Here is a 21,089-nt window from a genome sequence, read left to right on the forward strand (position 1 = left end):
GGCTACTACTGCCTACAGAAACTGCCATCAGTGCAACTCTGTTTGCTGGTACAGCCCAGCTGCTTTAAGGATGTGAGCAGAATCCTGGTTCCCCTGGCTCAAGGGAAAACCTTCAGAAATTTCAAGGGAAGGAAGACCTCTAGCTTACAGCAGACTACTTTTAACTTCTGCATGCCCTGATGTCCTTTTTGCCGATTGGATTATGCATGTATCTCAAACCCAAATCAGTGGGAATTACACTGATAAATAAGGACAAGAAAAACCAGAGGAGAGGATAATATGTAATTAAACTTTTTGCCTTTTGTTTCCTGGTGCTTTGAATCCCCTGAACTTTCTGTAGCACACCACTTGAGTCCTGTGCAAGCAAAGGAAGACAATCTGGCAGCTGCAGGAGCTTTCCCACAGGTTTGCCTCTGAAGGATGGAGGCAACCCAGGCCTGCCTCTATTAACAGGAAAAAAACTGGGCTGCCAGTGGAGAGAGCCAAAGTCCTCATCAGAACTTCACTGAGGAAGCTTGCTCTATCACCAAAGAATGCTCAGAGCTCTCTGCAATAGAAACTGAGGACTTGATAACAACCAGAAAGAAAGCAAATGGCACTGTCATTTCAGTCCGTGATTACTGGACAGAAGGAGTACCACATTAACACATTACTTATGCCACGACAGAATCAAAACAGCATCCTGCTGATTTACTGAAAAGAAATATAACAAACATGAGATTTTTTTCTTTTTGTTTTGTTGGTTGGTTATGGGGATTTTTGCCAATAATGGTGTGTTTCAGCCAAAAATATCTACAGCTGTTTCAGCTATGTCGGTCTTTAAATGTCAAAAGCCATGATTTATCGAAGGATGAAGTCCTCCATGCAAACCAGGGTTGCGTAATCAATTGTTTCTTGTGCCATAGACTACTCCCATTACTGCATGGATGCATCTTTAAGCCCACAGGGATACTGCTGCAGTCAGCAGTTCTCAACTTACACCTTCCATCAGATCCTTGTCTACCCTCTTTCAATAACATCTTAAAAAAGCCCTATAAAATGCACAATATCTTTATTATTGTTCCACAGGTAGGTGACATTTCCATCTTTAGTATTTCCTGACTAAATCCACTTTCACAGTCTCTTCACAAGATCGATACTAATCCAAACCAGAGTAATAGCATGCCTGTAAATAGCAAGTGCTTCTATCTAAGCTTTCCTCTCATCCACGTACCCCGAGAACCTGAAACAAAAAGAACTCATCCGAGGGGACCTTTTGTCCCCTCTGTTAGAAACACAGCGAATTTCATTTGTATTATCATTATCGTCAATATTTCAGGGTAAACCCATGCTCAGATAATTTTCCAATTATTTTGAAGCTTTTTCCACTGTCTATTCTTCAAATTACTTGTTTAATTTCCTATTTTCAAGTTGACCCCAAATGCAGACACAAAAATAGAACTCAATGTAACCACACCATCCTCTTGGTGTTTCTGCATTTGTTTAATCCTTCCTTTCCAATACTATCACATCTCTTAAGATTCAAAGCTCTAGTTTGTCTTTCCCTTTATCTCCCTTTTCTCCCTTATAATTGTATCTTCTCTCCTTTTCTCTTTCACCATTTAATCCTCCATTTTTTTTCAAGTTACTCCATATTTCAAGAATTTCCAGATAAATACAACTGAACTATTCTTTACATTTTCCACAGATATCCCATCCTTTCTTGAAACATTCTGAGCTGGAACAAGCATATTTCACTATTTACATCCCATTTTTCTTCTTTCATTCCTCACTTTCTGTACCACTATAACACTATGTGTGCCACCATGTAACTTCTTAAGTAATAAAGTGAGATATAAATATCAGACCTTTTTACTAGCTCAGGGAATTTACCAGGAATTGTAATTTAGTTAATTACATAAAAGTCAGTCTTCCTCCTCTGTAAATTCCACTCCTTGGAATTTGAGTGATACCAGGTGTGTGACAAAGAGCGTTAATAAGTAAGAGGACAGAGATAATGGATACTTTGCAGTCAAGAAGATTTCTTTCTTGAATACCAACAATGACGACTCAATTTAAATATTAATAAAGGCAGAAACACACTGTGTATGCACTCTTAAGCATCCTTACTTATGGTAATAGCAATGCAGCAAATTTCCTTCCCACCCAAACTTGTCTTTTCAGGGAAGAAGAGTTACTCTACCGAAGCGGCACAGAGACTTTGTTCTTTTTTTGTAGTGGGTACCACAATCTACAACTCCTGAGAACAGAGCAGAGCAGGAGGCTCCAAGCCTTTCAGCTAAAGAGCTAGAATTATTTTTGGGTAACTGTGGCTCAATGACCTTTCTATTCAGTAGGTTGCCTTGGCGTGGAGTCAAGGTTTGCAGCCCTCCAGCAGGGCTTGTACAGCTCCAAAGGGCAGTGGATGTCTGGATAGGAAAATATCTCGAACTCTGTAAGGTCATGCTGATTACATCAGGTACAAAATTAAATGTCTTTCACAGAATACTTAAAAAGTGTTCACTCCTGTAATATACGAGTATAACAGACTGGCTAAACAGTTTACAGGAAATATAGGGAAAAAAACCTTTCATTAATAGGCATAAAGCAGTATTTTGAAGATCCTATGGTACTTTCATATTTCAAATTTGGAAGTTCCTTTAAGCTCAAATCTCACCATAATTTGCTGCTTGGGTAAAAAACACAGTTTACAAACCCCCACCATGTCCCATAGCTGCATTTATTGTAATCTCCTGGCTTTTTCACAGGTGTAGGTCCTACTGCAGTTTTCCCAGAGCTCAAGGACAGGATTGCTTCTATCTACATAAAGTAACAAACAATAAATTTGCTTCCATAGGAAATAAAAATTCCATTCATGTACACAGGAGTCAATTTTTTTAAAAAAATATTCCATTAGGGATAATTAAATGGGTGCATTTTGCAAATCAAATATTAAAAAAAAGCAAGGCATTAGATGATAAACAGATTTTACATTCAACTTGTCTAGGTCGGCCTTAGTTCTTCCCAGTAACTTTCAGGAAGATTCACATGTGGCAGCACCAACAGCCTTTAGAGAGATAAGTGAAAATATTCTCTAAGTAATTTAAAACTAAAGTCACTGCAGCTCCCCCATGGCCATTTATTGAACTTAAAAAGCCACACATCTTGTGCCTAAGTGGCCAACACTCCTCAAGACTGCATGCAGAAAACCAAGGCTTTAATTCACATGTCTGGAAACCCCAGAGCCTGTATTAAAGCCATGCAGATCTATCAAAAAGAATCTACAGAGCTTTTAGGGAAGAAACAATCCACTAAGTTGTTGATTCCTCAGGTCTTTAAAGACATGAGAAATTAATTTCTCAGCCTTTCTATTTCTGAGGTGAGGATCTTTGCAGCAGCCAGGGGTCTGTCAGACACAGTGGTGCAAAATGTTGGCAAATGTCCCAGAAGCTGCCTAGGTTTTAAATACTGTAGCAGGGTTTTTTCACAGGGGAAGGCACCCAGGTACACCTTAAAGGGGAAATACAAAATATGCAGGTAGCAGTCTTTCGTACAAAGATACACCGGCATGGCGTGGTTTCTGTCCTTAGGAACTTGTATGCTAAAGACACAAGGATCAAATACCAACTTTAATTACAGAAAAACATAAAATTAGCAAACACACTGATTCAGCAAAGTGGTTGACCAGTCTTCAGTTTTAAGCACATGAGAAATTTCAGCAGATGTTGAGTGCTTTGCTATATTATAGCCAATTTTTTTTTTCTTTTTTGCACTCATCCTTGTGATTCGGACTTGGACCTCATATTTTCACTGAGTTTGCACAAAGGTCAAGATCAAATTACCAGACAGATAAAACTTCCAGAGTCAAATAGTAGATTTTCAGGGAGTTCAAGATAATCTCCACTTGTTGGGATTTAAACCAAGTGATACTTTGAGCAGGTATCTGATCCTGTAAGGTGCCTTTGTACTTCATTGCAGGTTATGTTGGGTTTTCAAAACATTAGAGCACACACACAAAAAAATAATCACTTTTGTGTTCTGAAAAATTCTCATTACTTGCTTTAAACATCCTCAGTGCAATAGCTATTCTGATATTATTATTTTTAAAGTTAAAATACTAGGCACAAAATTATCTTTGTATTTACTAAGGAAATCATACCTTCCATCACTTAGCAGTGAATAATGTTAATATTACATTGTCAAAGAGTGATTAAGTGATTAAACACCCCCTCCCCACCCTTCCAGAAACCCAAAGGGAAAGAGGTGAATGCAAGAATTACATAAACCTATCTCCATCTTTTTATAGAACTATGATTGTGTTCCTTTTGCTCTCTGTGTCTCAAACAGATATCTAGTCATAACCATCAACTACTAACAGAATATACTTAATTCAAAATTAAGTCAGAAATCCTTACAAATCTCTTTTGCAGGTTTATTTATTTATTTATTTTTGAAGGGGGGAAAGGTTACATAAAGTAGAAGTAATCCCAAAAGCTACAGTTGTTTGGATGCTGCATCTGTTTCTTTATATAGCATGCAATTGCAATCATGTAAATTGCCATTTTTGCACTTGAATTTTCAAATCAGGTTATAGTTTATACATTTCACATGTGCAACTATGGGTTTAGTGAAACAATTAAAGGTCATTAATGTCTGCAACACAGGGCTATGACATGATAGAAGAACTCTGTACCAATCATTCAATTGAAATTATTAACAAAATTTACTATTTTCATGACATAGTATATCTATTTCCTTTCATTTGCAAGCTGGTAGTGAAAGTATGGAGGAGGAGAGAGGTCTTTTTTTTTTTTATTCTTGGTGATTACTCCACAATGCAAAACTATGGGTAAGAGTCAGTACCTTGGCGTTCTCCAACATAATCCCCAGAAACAGCTATTTTAAATGCCTAAACCTGTAGACAATCACAGCTGCAAACATACAAGATTTCTACCTCCAGGAAGACACACTGTGTATGTGAGCAGTTTATCCCCCAGTACCTAAGTTGGGGGATACAAACATTTATCAACTTCAACTATATACTAACACAACCTGCTTCATGGGCACACATAAATTTCTAAGTGACCTGAACCAACACTTGTTCATAGCTATTAATCACTGACCAGTCACAGGGAAGGGAAGGTATCTGTATCCTCACGTCCCTTATTCCCAAACAACCCCAGTACTGTAGAAAACGTAATGAAATTACAGGCAGCACTGTTGGGGCAAGATCTGGGGCTCAGGGAGGTCACTGAGGAAGCCCTAAAGCTATCTACTGAGCAGTCACCAGCATGCCCAAGTCTCTGCGTGGAACTGGGGTTTGAGGATATTCTGCTTGCTTGGTAAAGCAGGCTGTGCACTAGCAGTGTTATATAATCATACATGATGGGGGTCAGGAAAGGGCAATGTTACTTACTCTGGAATTATATTTCATGGCTTACCTTATTCCCCAACAGGGAATCCTAGTTTCTGACACAGAAATAATGTATAAGGACAACACAGCAATGTATTTTCTTAGTAAAAAAGAAAAAAGTCAACAGAAAAGACACTTAACGCAGACTCCCTCATCCCACTGCGTGTTAAAACTTATTACAAAGTACTGAAACAATTACTGGGACTTTTTCAATAAGGTTTGAAGGTGTGGATATACTACACACAAGAATACCTACAGTCACAAATCCTTGAAATATATAAATCCAGAAATTAAAACATAATCAAAAATTAAAATAATTAATCCTCTTTAGATCTTTAAACCTTATGCTTAAGGCCTTTATTCTGCACCCTGAAAGCTACACCAGTTTTGCAATCGATTTAAAAAGTATGGAGCACAAACCCTTTACCAGTATTGGTGAAAAGTATGTATCAAAACCAAGGTGGAAATCTATAATTTTAGTATTTCCAAATACAGTTCCTTCAAAATACAGGCGTACCAATGAACAGATTTTTTATTTTTCTTAATTCTTAGAAAAAAAATAAATAATTATGGCATTTAAACACTTCCAATTTTTTCATCTACCTTACACCTCAGTCTATGTAAGTTTGTACTTCTACATATAGAAATAGAGAAGCATATTCACATGTATCTGAAAAAATGCATATTGATATAAACTTTGTTCATCCTTTTATACTTACCCAGGACACATTTTTAGCCTTGGGTGTTTTTAGCATGGCAACATGCAATGCTGAGACGACCAATAACAGCCCCACCAGCATGGAAAGTCAGATGGAGGGGTAGTCCAGGTGCCTCTATTACCCTAGGGTGTGCAGTCCCTTAGCCTGGCTGACACAGGCACACTGAGCATGTGGTCAGGTAACAATAAAAAAAGTCATTTTTCTTCCTGATGTACACTCCAGTCAAACAGAGACAAATCTTTGCAAAATATCTGTCTTCAGTAGCAGTTGCCTGTATTTCTGTATATCCATGAAATCCAGAGTTGGCTTTTCTCTTGGGCAAGTTAAAACCGAAAGTCAAAAGGACCCACTCTCACAGACACTTCACCCTTCCGCTGGGAAAATGCAGAGCCCAGTTACCCACGGAGCTTCCACCCAAGCACCAAGCTTGCAGGAGAACGAAGCCCAACACTGGAAGCCACTTGCCTTCAGAGGATGTCGGAGGCACCCGGCTGCTGGCTGCACCGTTTAACTGCTGCTGTGCCTGAATATTTCAGGACCCTAGGATCTTCTGAGCAATAAAGAGGCTTAGGATCTCAGTGTCAATAAATAATGCATGTCAACAGGTCACACAGGTACCTGTTGTGCCGAGCACACCTGTGGTGTGGCAGCTGCTGCTCCAGTCCCACAGAGAGCACCTGTTGTCCTAGCACCCTGCCGCAGCACTGAGCACACCTGCCAGCACAGACACGCGTCCCAGAAGGAGAAGCAAGAGCAGAAAAACACTGTCCCTGCTCATTTCTCTTTGTTCCTCTGCCCTTCTGTCCCTTTACTTTTACCTCCTGTCAATCTAGATTACCAGAGCAGATCCAGGCTAAATTTTGCAACTATCAGTAGTGATTAGAGAGAGTTGATTGAAATCGGATTATACAGGAAGACCTCTGCTTCCTCACTCAGCACGCGGGCCAGTACCATTTGCAAAATACTTATGCTTCACCGCACAGTATAACAGCATTTGGAACAGTCCGTTTTAAGAGAAACAGTACAGTGAAAACGAGCTAGACTGTGCTGTCTTTAAAGAGAGAAAGGGGAAAAGGATACTGGTTTTAATAGCTGCAGGAAGTTCCAGGGGAATGTTTCAAACCATTTCCTGATGGACGAGTTTGCTGGAGTCTCATGAATTCACCAGGAAGCATGGTGTATCAAAGAGGGGCACTATGTACCTGAAGTGCTCAGTATACCTGGTTGCTGCTCCTCAAATATGGATCCAGTACAAGTATCACTGTGTGGCATCTAAGCACTGAACTTGTGACAAGTACCACCCTTCCCCAGGGTAACACCTGCAAATCCTGCTGCTGGGATCTTTTCAAAACCGTATCATTAAATGTATGAGAAAATGACCTGCCTGAACTATATTCAGATATATATATATATTCATTTATTTAAACACAAACATGAGCTATCAAGTTAAAAAGTAGGACATATTATAAAATCACAGTGCCATCATAAAACTGTGGTATTGAATCTTGAAAAGAAGAAAACAGTGATTAAAATACAAAAGGAGACTGATGGAACAAAGGAAGTGAGGGGGCGAGATGATAAAAAACAATGAAAAATGTGCAACATTCAGTTAAGTCCAGCTGACAGACACTGTGAATGTTAACACAGAGATGCAGTCTGCATTACAACACACCATTTTTCTAGGACTTCCTAAATAATAACTTAATATTATCTACTTACGATACAGACCTAGATTATGCTCCAAGCATCATCTGTCACTTTACACTCATTATTTAATGTATTTGTGTAAATGCAATGAGGTCATGCTTTCACAAATTCAGCGTGTGGCTGGTCCATAATTTGTTTGCAGGTATTGAAGTAATATTAAGATCTTTTCCCAGATGACAGCATAAACTTTTTATTTTGTTAAAAGAAGCTCTAGAAACCATTTACCCTGATTGGGACAGACAGAAAAGCAAAATACATGTATTTTTCAGTGGAAATAACCATCCAATTTCAAAATAATTACAGTCTTCTGCAGATTTCTAGTCCACACTGAAGGTAACTGGAACAAGTCTGGTGCACTCTGCTTTGCATATGCTGGCATGAAGGCTTGTATGCACAGTTTTTCAATGGATTCCCCTATTTCTAAGCCCACCCAGTCTCATGGAGCTGAAACATTATCCGTTAGTGACATACTGGTAGCTTTAACTTGAAGAATCTGTAGACCTTGATTCATATCTAGGAAATCAGCAGCTAAAAAAACTCAAGAAGTGGATGAAGTAGAACCATCTATTTGAGACAGCATGAATTACTGGGTAGTTTAACTGTAAGATTTTCATTTAAGACAAACATCATTATTCTACTGTAGATTTAAATATAATCTAGTAGGCAGAAATCCTGCCAGAGTTAAGGAAAAGTAATTCACTTCTGGAAAAAAAAATAAATCAAAGAATGCAACTATTAAATTTTGTCTATATTTGAAAAAAAAAAAAAAAGTTTAGCCTTTTCAAAAATACTGACATTTAGAATACTTTGGATATTACAGAACAAAATTTTGCAACACTGTACTACTGTATGTTGGCAGCCTTACATCAGGACATAGGTTCTATAAATCACAGGTCAACACACATTCCAGGGAAGAGAATGTTAGAACACAGCAGGTGGAACTTGCTTACTTCAGTGAAGCTCAAAGTTGTACATGTATTTGTATCCCCAAATTACAGTAGTACTTTTCATGTCATCCTTTAAACAAGGAGACCATTTATGAAATACATATATTTTGAAAGTTTCAGTGAAAACTACAAGGATGAACATTAAAATACAAGGTCATGTACGTTCTTCTATGAATTGCATAATCCACCCATGTAGGAAAATGTCAAGATTCATATAGTTATATGCACACCTGTATCTATCTTCCTAAACTATGCAGCACTTTTGGGTTAAATAGACTCTCCAAAATCTTGTAACTGTTCTCTCATACAACATCCAAAATAACTTTACTCAGTCTCAGAACAGCTCTGGCATTGATTTTCACCAGTGAGGCAAACTGTTCTTGGATTAATCTTTACTTGAATTAAAAAAGACACCTATTATCCCCTTTGTTGTTCATGCTGACTACAGAATTGCTTGCCAACAAGCCATTAACCAGTCACTCATGATGTACCAGGTTAACAGATGCACAATGGCAAACAGAAGCTCAGCATTTATGCAGCTTCCCTAAGATGATTTTCCCATCTGGACAAGCTGCTGCATCACTGGGAAAAGGTTTATTCAAACATCTAATATGTCAACTTCTGACTGAAACAAGTCAGAGGAAATACCTACGGTTCAGTCCTAATCAGAGAAATACTTCATACTGACAATGGTTTATCTTTTCATAGAGAAAAGATTTTTTATATTTGCTGTATGAAAAGATAAATATTCCCTGTCCTGAGAAAGAAACTATAAATTTTAGAAACTGATACTGAAAGGCAGAAAGAGTAAAAATTCTCTGAGGTAGCAGTGTAATTAAAGATGGCCAAATAAAGGCCTCCCCCTTCAAAAAAACCCAACAAACAAACCTGAAAAATGCGTAAGCCACAGATGGCAATGCATAAGCAATAGTTTTAAAGGCATAAAATGCCATAGAACAAAGCCTGTGAGTTCAAATTGTCTGGAGACAATAAAATACAAGTCAATCTTGAACACTCTAGCACTGCTTACGGATTGGAACTGCTTTCCACTCATCACTGACACATAATCAGGAAAAGCTTCTTAGGTCATGCTTTTGTTCCTGTTAGAGGCATATACTTAAACACATGCAATCTGACTTCAATACCAATGAAGACTATGGGGGGTTTTATCCATTCATTTCTATTGAAACATTTCTAATCTAATGTGTGCTCCTCACCAAAGACAAAAGTGTGTATGTTATGAATAACTGCGTGCTATAGATCTCTGTACCTTCTCTTAGTATCACTACAACAGACCTCCGATAAAATATAAATTACTTCTGTGAGATGAATAGGTTATCTTATATATGGTTTTGTTAAGAGTAGGAAACTGCCACTGACATTCTTTTTTCATAGCAACAAAATATTTCTTATATACGGTATTTATAGTACGCATGCATATTTATTGATATATATGTTACACAGGCAAATATTGTAACAGAATTCCCACATTGATATCAATTTATTATTTCCCTCTATCTGACTTGGACCATAAAATTATAAGATACATGCAAGTAATAAAGTAAAAAAAGGCCGCAAAGAACATTATTAGTTCAGGGAGGAACAAAACAGATGAATAGAACAGAAATAAATGCAAAGGAGATTTCAGTGCCGTTCTGCAACAAGTTAACACAGAAAAATAACCTCAGAAGCTAATTTGCTTTCCACTAACTGAGACTCAAGCAGATATATTAACTGTCAACACTTGTTTCATTATTATGTCATTATTCTCTGTCATTCCCCCAACTCCAATGGAGTGAAACTAATAAACTGATGTCAGCAAGAGACAGCTGAGGCACCCTAAACAGACTTGAACCTGTGGTGTTTGTGATCTTTGCTGAATCCACACTACGGACAATATACAATTGATAAAGGAACTGGGCTGAGAAAAGCCTGTCTAAAGCTGATTCCTGGCAATAGCGGGCCCTAAAGAGTACAAATTCCATTTTAATCCTGGGAAGGGGAAGAAATGGCACAAACCAGTATATATAATCCAAGAAAACACTAACTTAAATAAGTTATGTAACATAAATGAGACTACCACTAAGGCAATCCCAGTTCTACTTAACAAAATTACCTGCAAAAAAACTAAAAGGTTATGAATTTCTTGGCTCCTCAGAATGCTAAAGGTAAGCACCTGCATGTCACATGCTTGCACAGACAGAAATACCACAAACATACAATTGTACACTTACAATGGCATAAATTTCTACTTCCCACTTGAATTTTACAGTTTCTTTAGTTATAATGTATCACACATGTATCCCTGACAAAATAATCTGAGTTACTGAGCCCATTTAGATACCAGTTTACAAATGTGAAGCACCACCAGCACAGCAGAAAGCCAGCATGCCTTTTCCATAAGTCCAAGCACGATGTATGGATATATGCTGTCCGCACTTATGTATGGACAGGATGCTGTGTAGTAAATGGCCGTTGTGACACACACCATGTACCAGGCGGCCATCCATGTCCCACAGCATGAGGCCAATAGTGCTCTCTAGAAGAACTCCTTGGCAAAGCTACACTCAACTTTGAAATGACTGGGGCTTAAATAAAACTGTGGATGATTGCCTCTAATAAGTGCACTGAGGTTCAGATTTTCGTAATTGGATAGGTAAAATAAAAGAGTGTATGACTGGATAGACATCCCTACAGCAGTATGGCAACTTTCTGCAGTGAAACACTTAAAAAAGTACAAGATTCTCAGTGAGATGTTAAGCAGTTGTTAGAAACAGCTCTGTTTCAAATATATCGTGTCTAGACATATTAAAGAAAAGAAAATATTTCACAGAGTAATGAATGACTTTATTCCATTCTGAAAGTTAAAGGATGCAAGTATAGAATTTGTTACATTTTGCAGAGGTATATTAGACTACTGTCACTGGTGTAGAACTGATTAGATCAGATCTGACCCTATTCACTATGCTAATAAACATAAACTTGGTGCCATACAAACAAGCTGGAAAACAGCTGGCATTTTAGTCTTCTCCTTTTTAATATTAACTCAGTTCACAGAATTTTAGAGCAGCAGCTGCTGATGGCTTGTCAGATGTGCTCAAGTAAAATGAACTAAATTTATTCCTTTACACAGGGAAATAGAAATACTGAATTTTACTTAAAGCAGCTGCTTTAGTGCCAATGGGATGCATTAAAAACTCATACTGCAAAAAAATAACAAATTAAAATATAATAAAGTTTGAAAATTTAGATGCTAGCAAGACTAGAAAGTCCAGAATTTACCCCTGTCATATGTAGGACCTATGATGTAATCTTTAATTCCACAGGACACAAATCTCTTCGTAGAAAACAGAAGGCCCTCATCAGATGAACAATGCTGAACAATAAGCCTAAACCGACAGACATATTTTGCACATTTTCATCATGTATCATCTCATTTCTGAGGTTGCATTTCTTGTACTGTCACTGCAACATCCGATAGGTTTCCCATCTTTAATGAGCACAGAAGACGCTTGTGAGGGAAAATGCTACTGTTATTCTTATTTGATAGGTGGAGTATCAATTCCAGGTAAATCCATTAGTTAATGAGGACTCTAGTCTGAGAGGGTTCTGGTCTGATCCTTCCAAGAATGTAACATTCTGTCATAATTTCTGTATTTAGAGCACACTTGTGGACTTCCACCGTACTGCATACTCAGCAGCAAATAAATCTTGATTGCTTCAATTTTGAGATCACAGAGATGTTTTAAGCCAGGTATTCCCAAATGGTAGTACACATGACACTTCGAGAATGATCTGAATCTGTCATTTAAGCAAAATGCCCAGCCTTGCCAAAAGCCAAGCAAGCACCGAATCCATTTCCACCTTACTTATAAAACTATCCTCTCTCTTCCTGTCCTACATTCACTTACTGAGCTCCTACATCAGCAACAAAGTGATGCCTCACATCAAGAAAATTGATTTTTTTTTTTTTTTTTCTGACTATCAGCCATCCAGTGATGAATACAGCTGTGATCTTAGGAAAAAGGAGAATGTGGTTCTTGGTCTTTAAATACCACACTGCAGTGTATACACACAATTCTGGGGGTGTTTCAGCTTTTAAATAACTGACTTCCTAATCTCAACAGTTTATAATGCAGAGATTTTTGGTTTTATTTTTTCATAGGTTTTAATAAAAGTCCCAGTACCAGCACCACCAGGGAAGTAACCATACGAATGTATGGAATGATTTTGATTGCAACAAGCTTCACGGTACTGCCCTGCAACTGACCTCTGTGCAGAGCTGTGACTAAAGCAGATGCACATTGCTAGAGTCATCTCAGTGTGGCTCCTCAAAATAAGCAGACACTGGAATTAACGTGTCTGCTCTCTAGATATAAAACAGAAATAACAACATAACCTTGCAAAGAAATGCTGTAAATTTGCTCAATAAAGTTCATGAAGCCATTAGATGAACGTAACAGAAGTCTGCAGTGCTTAATGAAGATCATTAGAGAGCCTTCATACATACAACACAGGAATCCATGATGTGGGCTGCCAAACAGTAATTGTTATTCTCTGCATAGCTGGGCCCTCAAAAAGGCTGAGGCACACGGTCTTCTGCTTACTGATACCAGAAAGATACTGCAGCTTAGACACCAGTCCCTCCTCCTGCTGCTTCTCCCAGTTCTACATCTTGGTGATCACCTGCTACCTGCCATCAAATCACTTGTGACTGCACAGCCCAGTTCCCAGCCTCCCCCTGCATCCTCCACTGACTCCCAGCCTCACTGTCCCACCTGCCAGTTCCAGCCACCACAGCTGCCACCACCCTGCTTGGATGGCTGAACGCAGGACAGCAACAGGCTGACTGACCCCTCGCTCTAGGCAGATCCCCACAGCCTATCCCATAATCACATATCCCATAATCACACTTGTAACTAGTGTTTCTCAAAGGATCAGCTTATTACTTCTAACCTTATTCTAAAAAAACTCTTCTAGAATAGAGATCGTGGTTGTTGAAAACCTCCAAGTTGCTCAATTTTAGAGCCAATGCGCACAGGATAAAAGGAGATAGGGAGCAAGGTGAGAAGGCTGCCACTGTGCCAGTACAGCCCAGCAGGCAGGGAAGAAAATGGGATGGCTTTACAAAGAGCCCCTAACTGCAAAGCTGTGAAACCAAAAAAAAAAAATAATACAGGTGACTCAAAGTTTGATTTAAAAATAATTACTCAGCAGTTGTCATAAGGCTATAATAATCATTCATATTTTCAAAATATATTATCTGAGATACTGCAGCTGACTCAGGGATTATGTTTCTCAGAACAGGAAGAAATGCTATGGCTATTAATAGCTATTAATAACATACAGTATTTGTTTCCAGTAGTTAGTTTCTAAGCTAGGTAGGACAACAAACGTATTTCCACATCTGTCCTATCCAGCAGTAAAAAGAACAAAGAACATAAAGGTTTCATAATATTGCAGAAAAGTGTAAAAAAAAGAGGTTCACTGAAAGAAATGGAAACCAGAAAATATCTATGATTTTTACAAGCTTCTGCCTGATGCTTTAGAGGTTACTGAAAAGTTCACATTGGATATTTATAAGTAGAAAATTAATTACATGCTCATGGCAAAGGAAAGCTCAAAGAGTATGTAAATGTCTTATTTCAGTGATATTTTGGTTCACTGCATATAAGTAATAATGCAAGTTCTAAAAATACTCAAAGAACTTAGATTTAATACACGGTAAGTGACACATACTAAATTGTATTCAAAATCACAAAGAAAAATAATCAAAAGAATCAATCAACAATCAATGGTAAGCCAAATCAAGCCTTTCTGTGAAAGAAAATGTACTATATGTTAAAAAAAGTACTGATTACTGAGGTAATATGTTATTTCTAAGAATATTTTGATAAAAAAAAAATCCTTAAGCCTTGCTGAGCAATAGGAATTCTGGTATCTATGACTTTTTCAAAGACTTACTTTTTTCTAGATGCCTGAAAAGTTTTGTGTAATTCTTATATAAGGCAATCAAAAGTACAGTGAGTAAATTATGAAACGTACTACCCCAACCCTTCTGTATGCACCTATCATCCAAATATATTTATGTTAAATATATATTTTTCATTGCATTTATTTATTTGAAAAGTTGGGCAATACCCTTTACTATGACTTACTGACATAATGACTTGAATTTTTTCTTTTTTTCGTTTTCTGTTGTCTTATAACTACTCTAACTGTTCCTTCAAAACACATATATGGGGAAAAAAAAACCACAAAGAACCTGACTCATTTGCAATCTTTTATATAAAAAACAACCAGAACATTGTACCACATAAGTAAAGCCATGAAAGAGCATAAAGGTGCTTGGGGAAACAAATTTATTTTAACTTTTTCTTTATTACTAATATTTATTAAACACACTACCAGATGAAACTATTTTCCTGTGGCTATCACTTCCATTGATTGAAAACTCACTTAACTGAAAAGCCAAATACCCTACGCTACAGCAATAACAAAAACTATAAAACCTTAAATTACACATTTAATGTTTGAAAAGGACAGGATGCTGAATTTATGCAGTGTTCAATTGTTTTGGTTTATTTTTTTGCTATCAGATACAATGTAGGTGAATTCAGCCTCCCTACCATTTGAAAGATTTTCTTCTCTGTTGTTAGACAACATCATCAAGCATCTCAAGTCCAAATTGCTAAAAATGAGCAATGAAGTTCAGAGCAGTGATATTCAAAACCACTACTACTACAACTGTGCAAGCCTTTCAGACAGACAGTTTCATTTTCAACTCACGCAATATATTTTAATCAATCAAATCATCAGTGAAAACCCAGTACAAATCAAAAGTCTGTTCTACCATGTCACAGTTTTTTCCTCAGGGACAAGCAACATACTTGAAGTAAGTTTTCTTACTTCAAGTATGAAAGTGAAGTAAGGATTTCAAAACAAAAAAATCTCTGGAACATGCTCTTAAAAACAAAGGTGACAATCTCTGCCATCTTGAAGACCATGGATCAAGATAAGATACTGGCTTGTACAGCCTTTTTTTGATCTCACCTTTCTTGTGCCTATTTACATTTTCTATAAACAAAATGATACGGGTTTGTATCTCTGCTTCTCATGTTTCAGCATCTACATGCAGGGGAGAGAGCAACTGTGGTGCGAGCAGCCAGTCCAGGGCAGATTAAGGGAGAACACCTGGCTCTGGCTTATAGTACATTAGTAGTTAAAGTCAATGAGAGGCTCTGAGGAGAAAAGGCAGAAAAGGGGGACAAAGAAAAGGTAATTAAAGTTCAGCTTGTTCAGGTAATATTTATGTATTACATACACAGATTATCCTCCTGGGATGCCCAGCACAATCCAATATACTCAAGAGTACTGTACTGGAAAAAGGCCACAAATTACATCATCTTTCATGCACCAAATTAAATGTTCCAGCAGCAGCGTGAGCTTGGGCACTGATGGATGAAAGCAATGCAAAGTAGCACGTGGCAGAATAACGTCTGGCTGTTTATGATGCCTGTTAATAGGACTGTTGGGTTGTGAGCAGTATCAAGAGTGGCCTCCTCAGTTGAGAGAACAGCCAGTGGGACAGCCCGCCCCTGCAAACGAAAAGGGTTTAGGTGAAGAACTAAAAACAGGACAGATTCTTATAAAGTCCATAGCCTAACACAAACACCTCTATCTCAACATGATTCACAATGCTTAACTCTGAGAGTGTAATATATCTTCACTTTAGGCCGGTAGAGAGGCGGCATCATTGCAGTCTCCTTCTCCTACACCGGGAAGGCCGCTTCCCACCTCGGCACCGCCAGGCCGCAGCCGGGCAGGCAGGAGGCAGGCAGCAACCCCAATGCAACAGCCTCTGGTGGGGTCTCTCCTCCATCCTCCACAGCAAAGCGCAGCCACTGGCAATGTCTCAAAACATCATTTTGACAAAATTTTGCGAACCCAAACATTCACATTGATACCCGAGACTTTTGAGCGACATGCATTTGGAGACCGGTGTACCTTGCACAGCGAGGGCCCACCAGTTCCTACGTACTCTGCTGGGTACCACCGCAGTCACCGCCGCTGGGCTGGCACAGACGCCCTGCCCCTGCACGCTGAAACTCAACCAGGAGAACCAGGCTGGGTGGCTGAAAACAGTCTCCAGCTTCTGGAGTCTGGATCTACCTTTGGCAAGCAGTACTCCATTATGATTCCCTCAGATAGGCCTTACGTTCATCTAATTCACCTGCCTTTGCCAAGAGACTTTACCCTCCTGAGTTATGAATAACTGGCACATTTTACTTTCTCATCTTGTTACAAAATGTAAACAATTCTCCAGTCTAGAAAGAAGGAATTTCTTATAACCAGTTTTTCCTGGGTCCTAACATTCACCGTCGCTGGCCAGCCCTCCTGACTGGGCCAGCTGATCCATGGTGTTATGGTAATGCGCCACATTGCATCTATGCAGTTTGGGAAGTACACTGAGGAATCGCTGCAGTTCAAACTGAAAAAGCTCATCTATTGAAATCACAGTAAGAGTCTTGTATTTACTTCAATAATTTATATTAATTCTTATATTAAGAACTATCTAATTTGCTAGATCAAATCAAGGAACCAGATTGTAATAATTTATTAAAAAATAAAAAATAAAAATTACTTTTCCACCTTCTAGATCAGAAATCCAAATTTCATGTGATGACAAAGTGACAGAAGTTACTTTCAATTTGCAATTCACACAACTTTGTATTTGGAGAGCACCCTGGAAATTTGTCACATACACAAAAAAACCCCAACATCTAAAGAAATTACTGCAAATATGAGTTTTATTTTGTGGTCGAATATGGTCTAATGCTTTTTTAGCACACCTTCAATTTTGCAGCATCGTAGTACAGAAATTAAACACAACCCACAGGCACACAAACACGTGACCATCATTTAATCAGCAAATCACTGGGTCTCACTGACCTTGGCAGTTTGAAAAAAATTTATTTCCAGCTGGTTGAACCCTTCTTGAACTTTTTTTTTTTTTTACTGCAGTAGTCACAAACTGACTTTTCTCTACCATCTACCATTCATGTTCTCTGACTAAATGTATTTTTTCTAGAATATACATGACCTCTCTAATGCAAAACAGCTACGCTGTTCCTTTGGTACTTCTACAGTATCTAGGAAAAGAAAGATATTTTTCTGCATATAATCATGTCATTTCTTAAAGGGTACAGAAGCATTTCTGTTCATCATTCGTGCGACAGAGCCTCACAATAATAACTGTTACTGTAAGCAAGCTTTGCACATGAAGGCGGAGAGATTTCCTTTGAAGCCAGCCAGAGCTCAGCCACAAGTGACTGCAGAGAGCTCACAGAACAGAACACACCTCTGTGATCTCTACCTCTACCACAAGCAGTGGTATACCACTATTTCTGGAGTGTTTACCTTCTCTGTTCTGTCTCCTTCTATTTTCTCTCTTTGGAGACGAAGTTATTTCAATTCATGTCTGAGGTTTATTTCACTCTACAGAACCTTGGCATTTTGCTTTAAAATTCACAAGGATCACTTCATACAGCTTAGAAATGTAGCTATGACTGGGGTCAACTCCTTCACCATTAGTACCAGTACTAGCATAAAAACATTATGAGATGATGCTATATCTCTTTCAAACCAAAGCAATTTCAAATATTAGTATAAAATAAGGGGAGAATATTTGGCTTAAACACCACATTTGCAAATGCATACCTGGAGGAAGTGTACCTCCTGGGAAGTCCTGTGTCCACAGCTGGCAGGAGCCTGGCAATGGCAAGGCTGAGCCAGGTCACTGCCTTTGGGACCAGAAGAGATTTGCTGTTCAATCCTCCAGCTTTCCTAAGAAGACTTCTTTGATTTTTGGTGGGGTTTTTTTGGAGATATTTGGGGTGGTTTTTTTTAATCTTCTTAATTTTTTAAGAATCCTACTCCATAGATCACAAAAGGGAAAATAGTTTTAAAATGTTATTTGGCAAGCTCACTGGAGACCTGTTCAAACACTGCTGTCTCAGTTCCCACCAGTGACTGGGATGCACTGACTCACCTGACCTGGACACCCTTTTGTATGGAAGACCTAATTACCTTTGGACACCCTGCAGAATGCATTGGATGAACAGAATATTTCTTCAAATATGCAGTCAATACATTGGGAAGTTTGACTCATGATAGGCTTGGATGAGGCACGTTATTACCCAGGCACCTTCCGGTGTCTAACACAAGCCCAGTTAAGATTAAAAAAAAAGAAGAAAAAAAAAAAAAGTTTCCTCACAACTTCAAAAGCAGTCAGCAGTGTTAAAATTGTTTATGAAGACAAAAGTGAAGCAGCTAAATTCTTCCCCAGAAAACTTTCCATGGATTTTCCTGAGTTTGTACACTGCAGCCCTCACTGAGCACCTGTTTTTGGTGAAGCACTTAACATTTTGTAACTAACCTGATCATTGAAACTCCCCTCAATGTTTGTCACTGAGACTTAATTTATTTCCTTCTGATTTGCAGAACTGCGTGGTCATTCTTCATGTCAAAATAAATACTGTTTTATTTCCTCCAATATGCAAATATTTCCTTCTTAGACCAGGTATCATCTCATGTACTCCCCCGGTTTAATGAACATTTCTTTGCCTCTATCAGGGTAATGTTTCTTTCCTTCTCCTGACCTTTGGTGACCTGTTGCACCCATTGTCTTCTCCCAAGGTTTTTATTGTAATCTATACATAACCTACACAAATATGTTAGCTAATGTATAGATAGACTATTACTAAAATGTGAATAGGCTTAATGGATCATGGCACATTGCTGATTCAATAGATCAAACATGACAACACTTTAACAACTACCACCACTGACTAGACAACACACAACAGTTTAATTAAAATTTGTAAAAATTCAGCTGTCCATATTACTTGAATTATAGTACTGTGTTTGCAGATACATAGATGCAAATGTATATCTTTTATGAAATGTGTGCACTAGATCATAACAACATTAGCCATTTCTACCATAAGGAAAGGTTCCAGATATGCAAACTCCTTCCCACCTAGTTCTTCTATACACATGGCATACCTCCTCTGGGTCTGCTGAATTCTTTTTGGCATCCTCTCTAAATTTCTTTTTACCTATTCTCTAATTCTTTCAGTTTGAATAGTTTGTTATTCCACACAAACACAACCGAGATTAAACTCACTTCTACCCTTTGAACTTTTGTGGATAAATTCTTCTAGTATAATGATAAAAGTGAACAATATGTTCTTTCACCAAAAGCTGGAAAAATCAAGATAAAGGAACTGCACTGACAACATAACTGCTGAACAGTATTTTTCTTTTCTAAAAATCTACAGCCTAGTAACTATGTTTCATCACTTGTTATTTTAATATTATTATGTGATAATAGAGATTCTACAAAATGGATAATAATCCATTGCCATATTTATTTCTGCTCACAGGACAGACAGGGTAGCATCAATCAATGGATACAGTCTCAAAGCAATCTTATGACTAAGCTTTTCCCTCCTTAGCTGCTGGGGACCAAGAACCAGCATCTTGTATATTTATTGGTGCTGGGTTTGTGTAGGATCACACTATTTCAGCACACTTTCAACATTCTGGGAGAAAAGATGACAAAAACCCATGAGATTGTCTGTACTACACCATTTTTTTCTTTCTTTTCTTTTGGACAATGTTTTACTATGTTTGATCCTGACTAGGCAGATAGTTAATCAAACTAGTTTATCTTCTGAATTTTTTACATGGCCTGAAGCGGGCCAAGTCTTGCACAGAAATGCTGCTCTTAGAAATAGTAAAACATACAGTTTAAGTAAAATCTGTGGCTCCCAGATAAATTCCACACAACAACATAAAGAGCATATTATATGTTACATTTAGCTCACATTTACAACTGTGAAGATCAGAGATAAATGAACCCACTTATTTCCAAGTCATGTAAAAACAGAGAAAATTTGAAATAGTTCTACACAGAACTTACTGAAAAAAATCATATAATCAAAAAATATAGGAGAAGCATTAGTGAAAAAAAAGAAAGCTGTTCTAACTGGGATAGTTTCTGGAAAAACAAATGGAAATAGAGAAGCAGCAAATGAAGGAAGGTGTTTCTACTGAAAACACAAGTATTGTAGATCAAGTTCTGTGCACAAACTCATAATCAGAAAAAATTATAAAATGTTGAGACGGTAAGCGTTATTGCTAACAGTCTGGTTATTATCTCTGAAAGACTTTACAGAGATGAGGGACAAGTTGAAGCATCTGACTGCATTTCATTCGATGTAGAATAAGTAAGTCACTATTCCCATAAAGATAATTTTC

General features: G+C 37.9%; 1 protein-coding gene across 11 annotated transcripts in view; it reads right to left on the minus strand.

Annotated features, from left to right (window-relative positions):
- Positions 1-21,089, minus strand: part of CACNB2 (calcium voltage-gated channel auxiliary subunit beta 2) — a 261,929-nt gene that overhangs the window by 162,325 nt on the left and 78,515 nt on the right. Inside the window, exon 1 of one of the 11 annotated variants that reach the window (XM_037382940.1) lies at positions 6,112-6,900. The exons of the other annotated variants lie outside the window; for them this stretch is intronic. Coding sequence (XP_037238837.1) covers positions 6,112-6,192 — 81 coding nt within the window. The 5' untranslated portion in view covers positions 6,193-6,900. Of the gene's footprint in view, positions 1-6,111; positions 6,901-21,089 lie in introns of those variants that run through there. 11 annotated transcript variants of the gene reach the window in all.

The sequence above is a fragment of the Falco rusticolus genome, chromosome 4 (genome assembly GCF_015220075.1).
Source record: "Falco rusticolus isolate bFalRus1 chromosome 4, bFalRus1.pri, whole genome shotgun sequence".
Classification (NCBI taxonomy): Eukaryota; Metazoa; Chordata; class Aves; order Falconiformes; family Falconidae; genus Falco; species Falco rusticolus.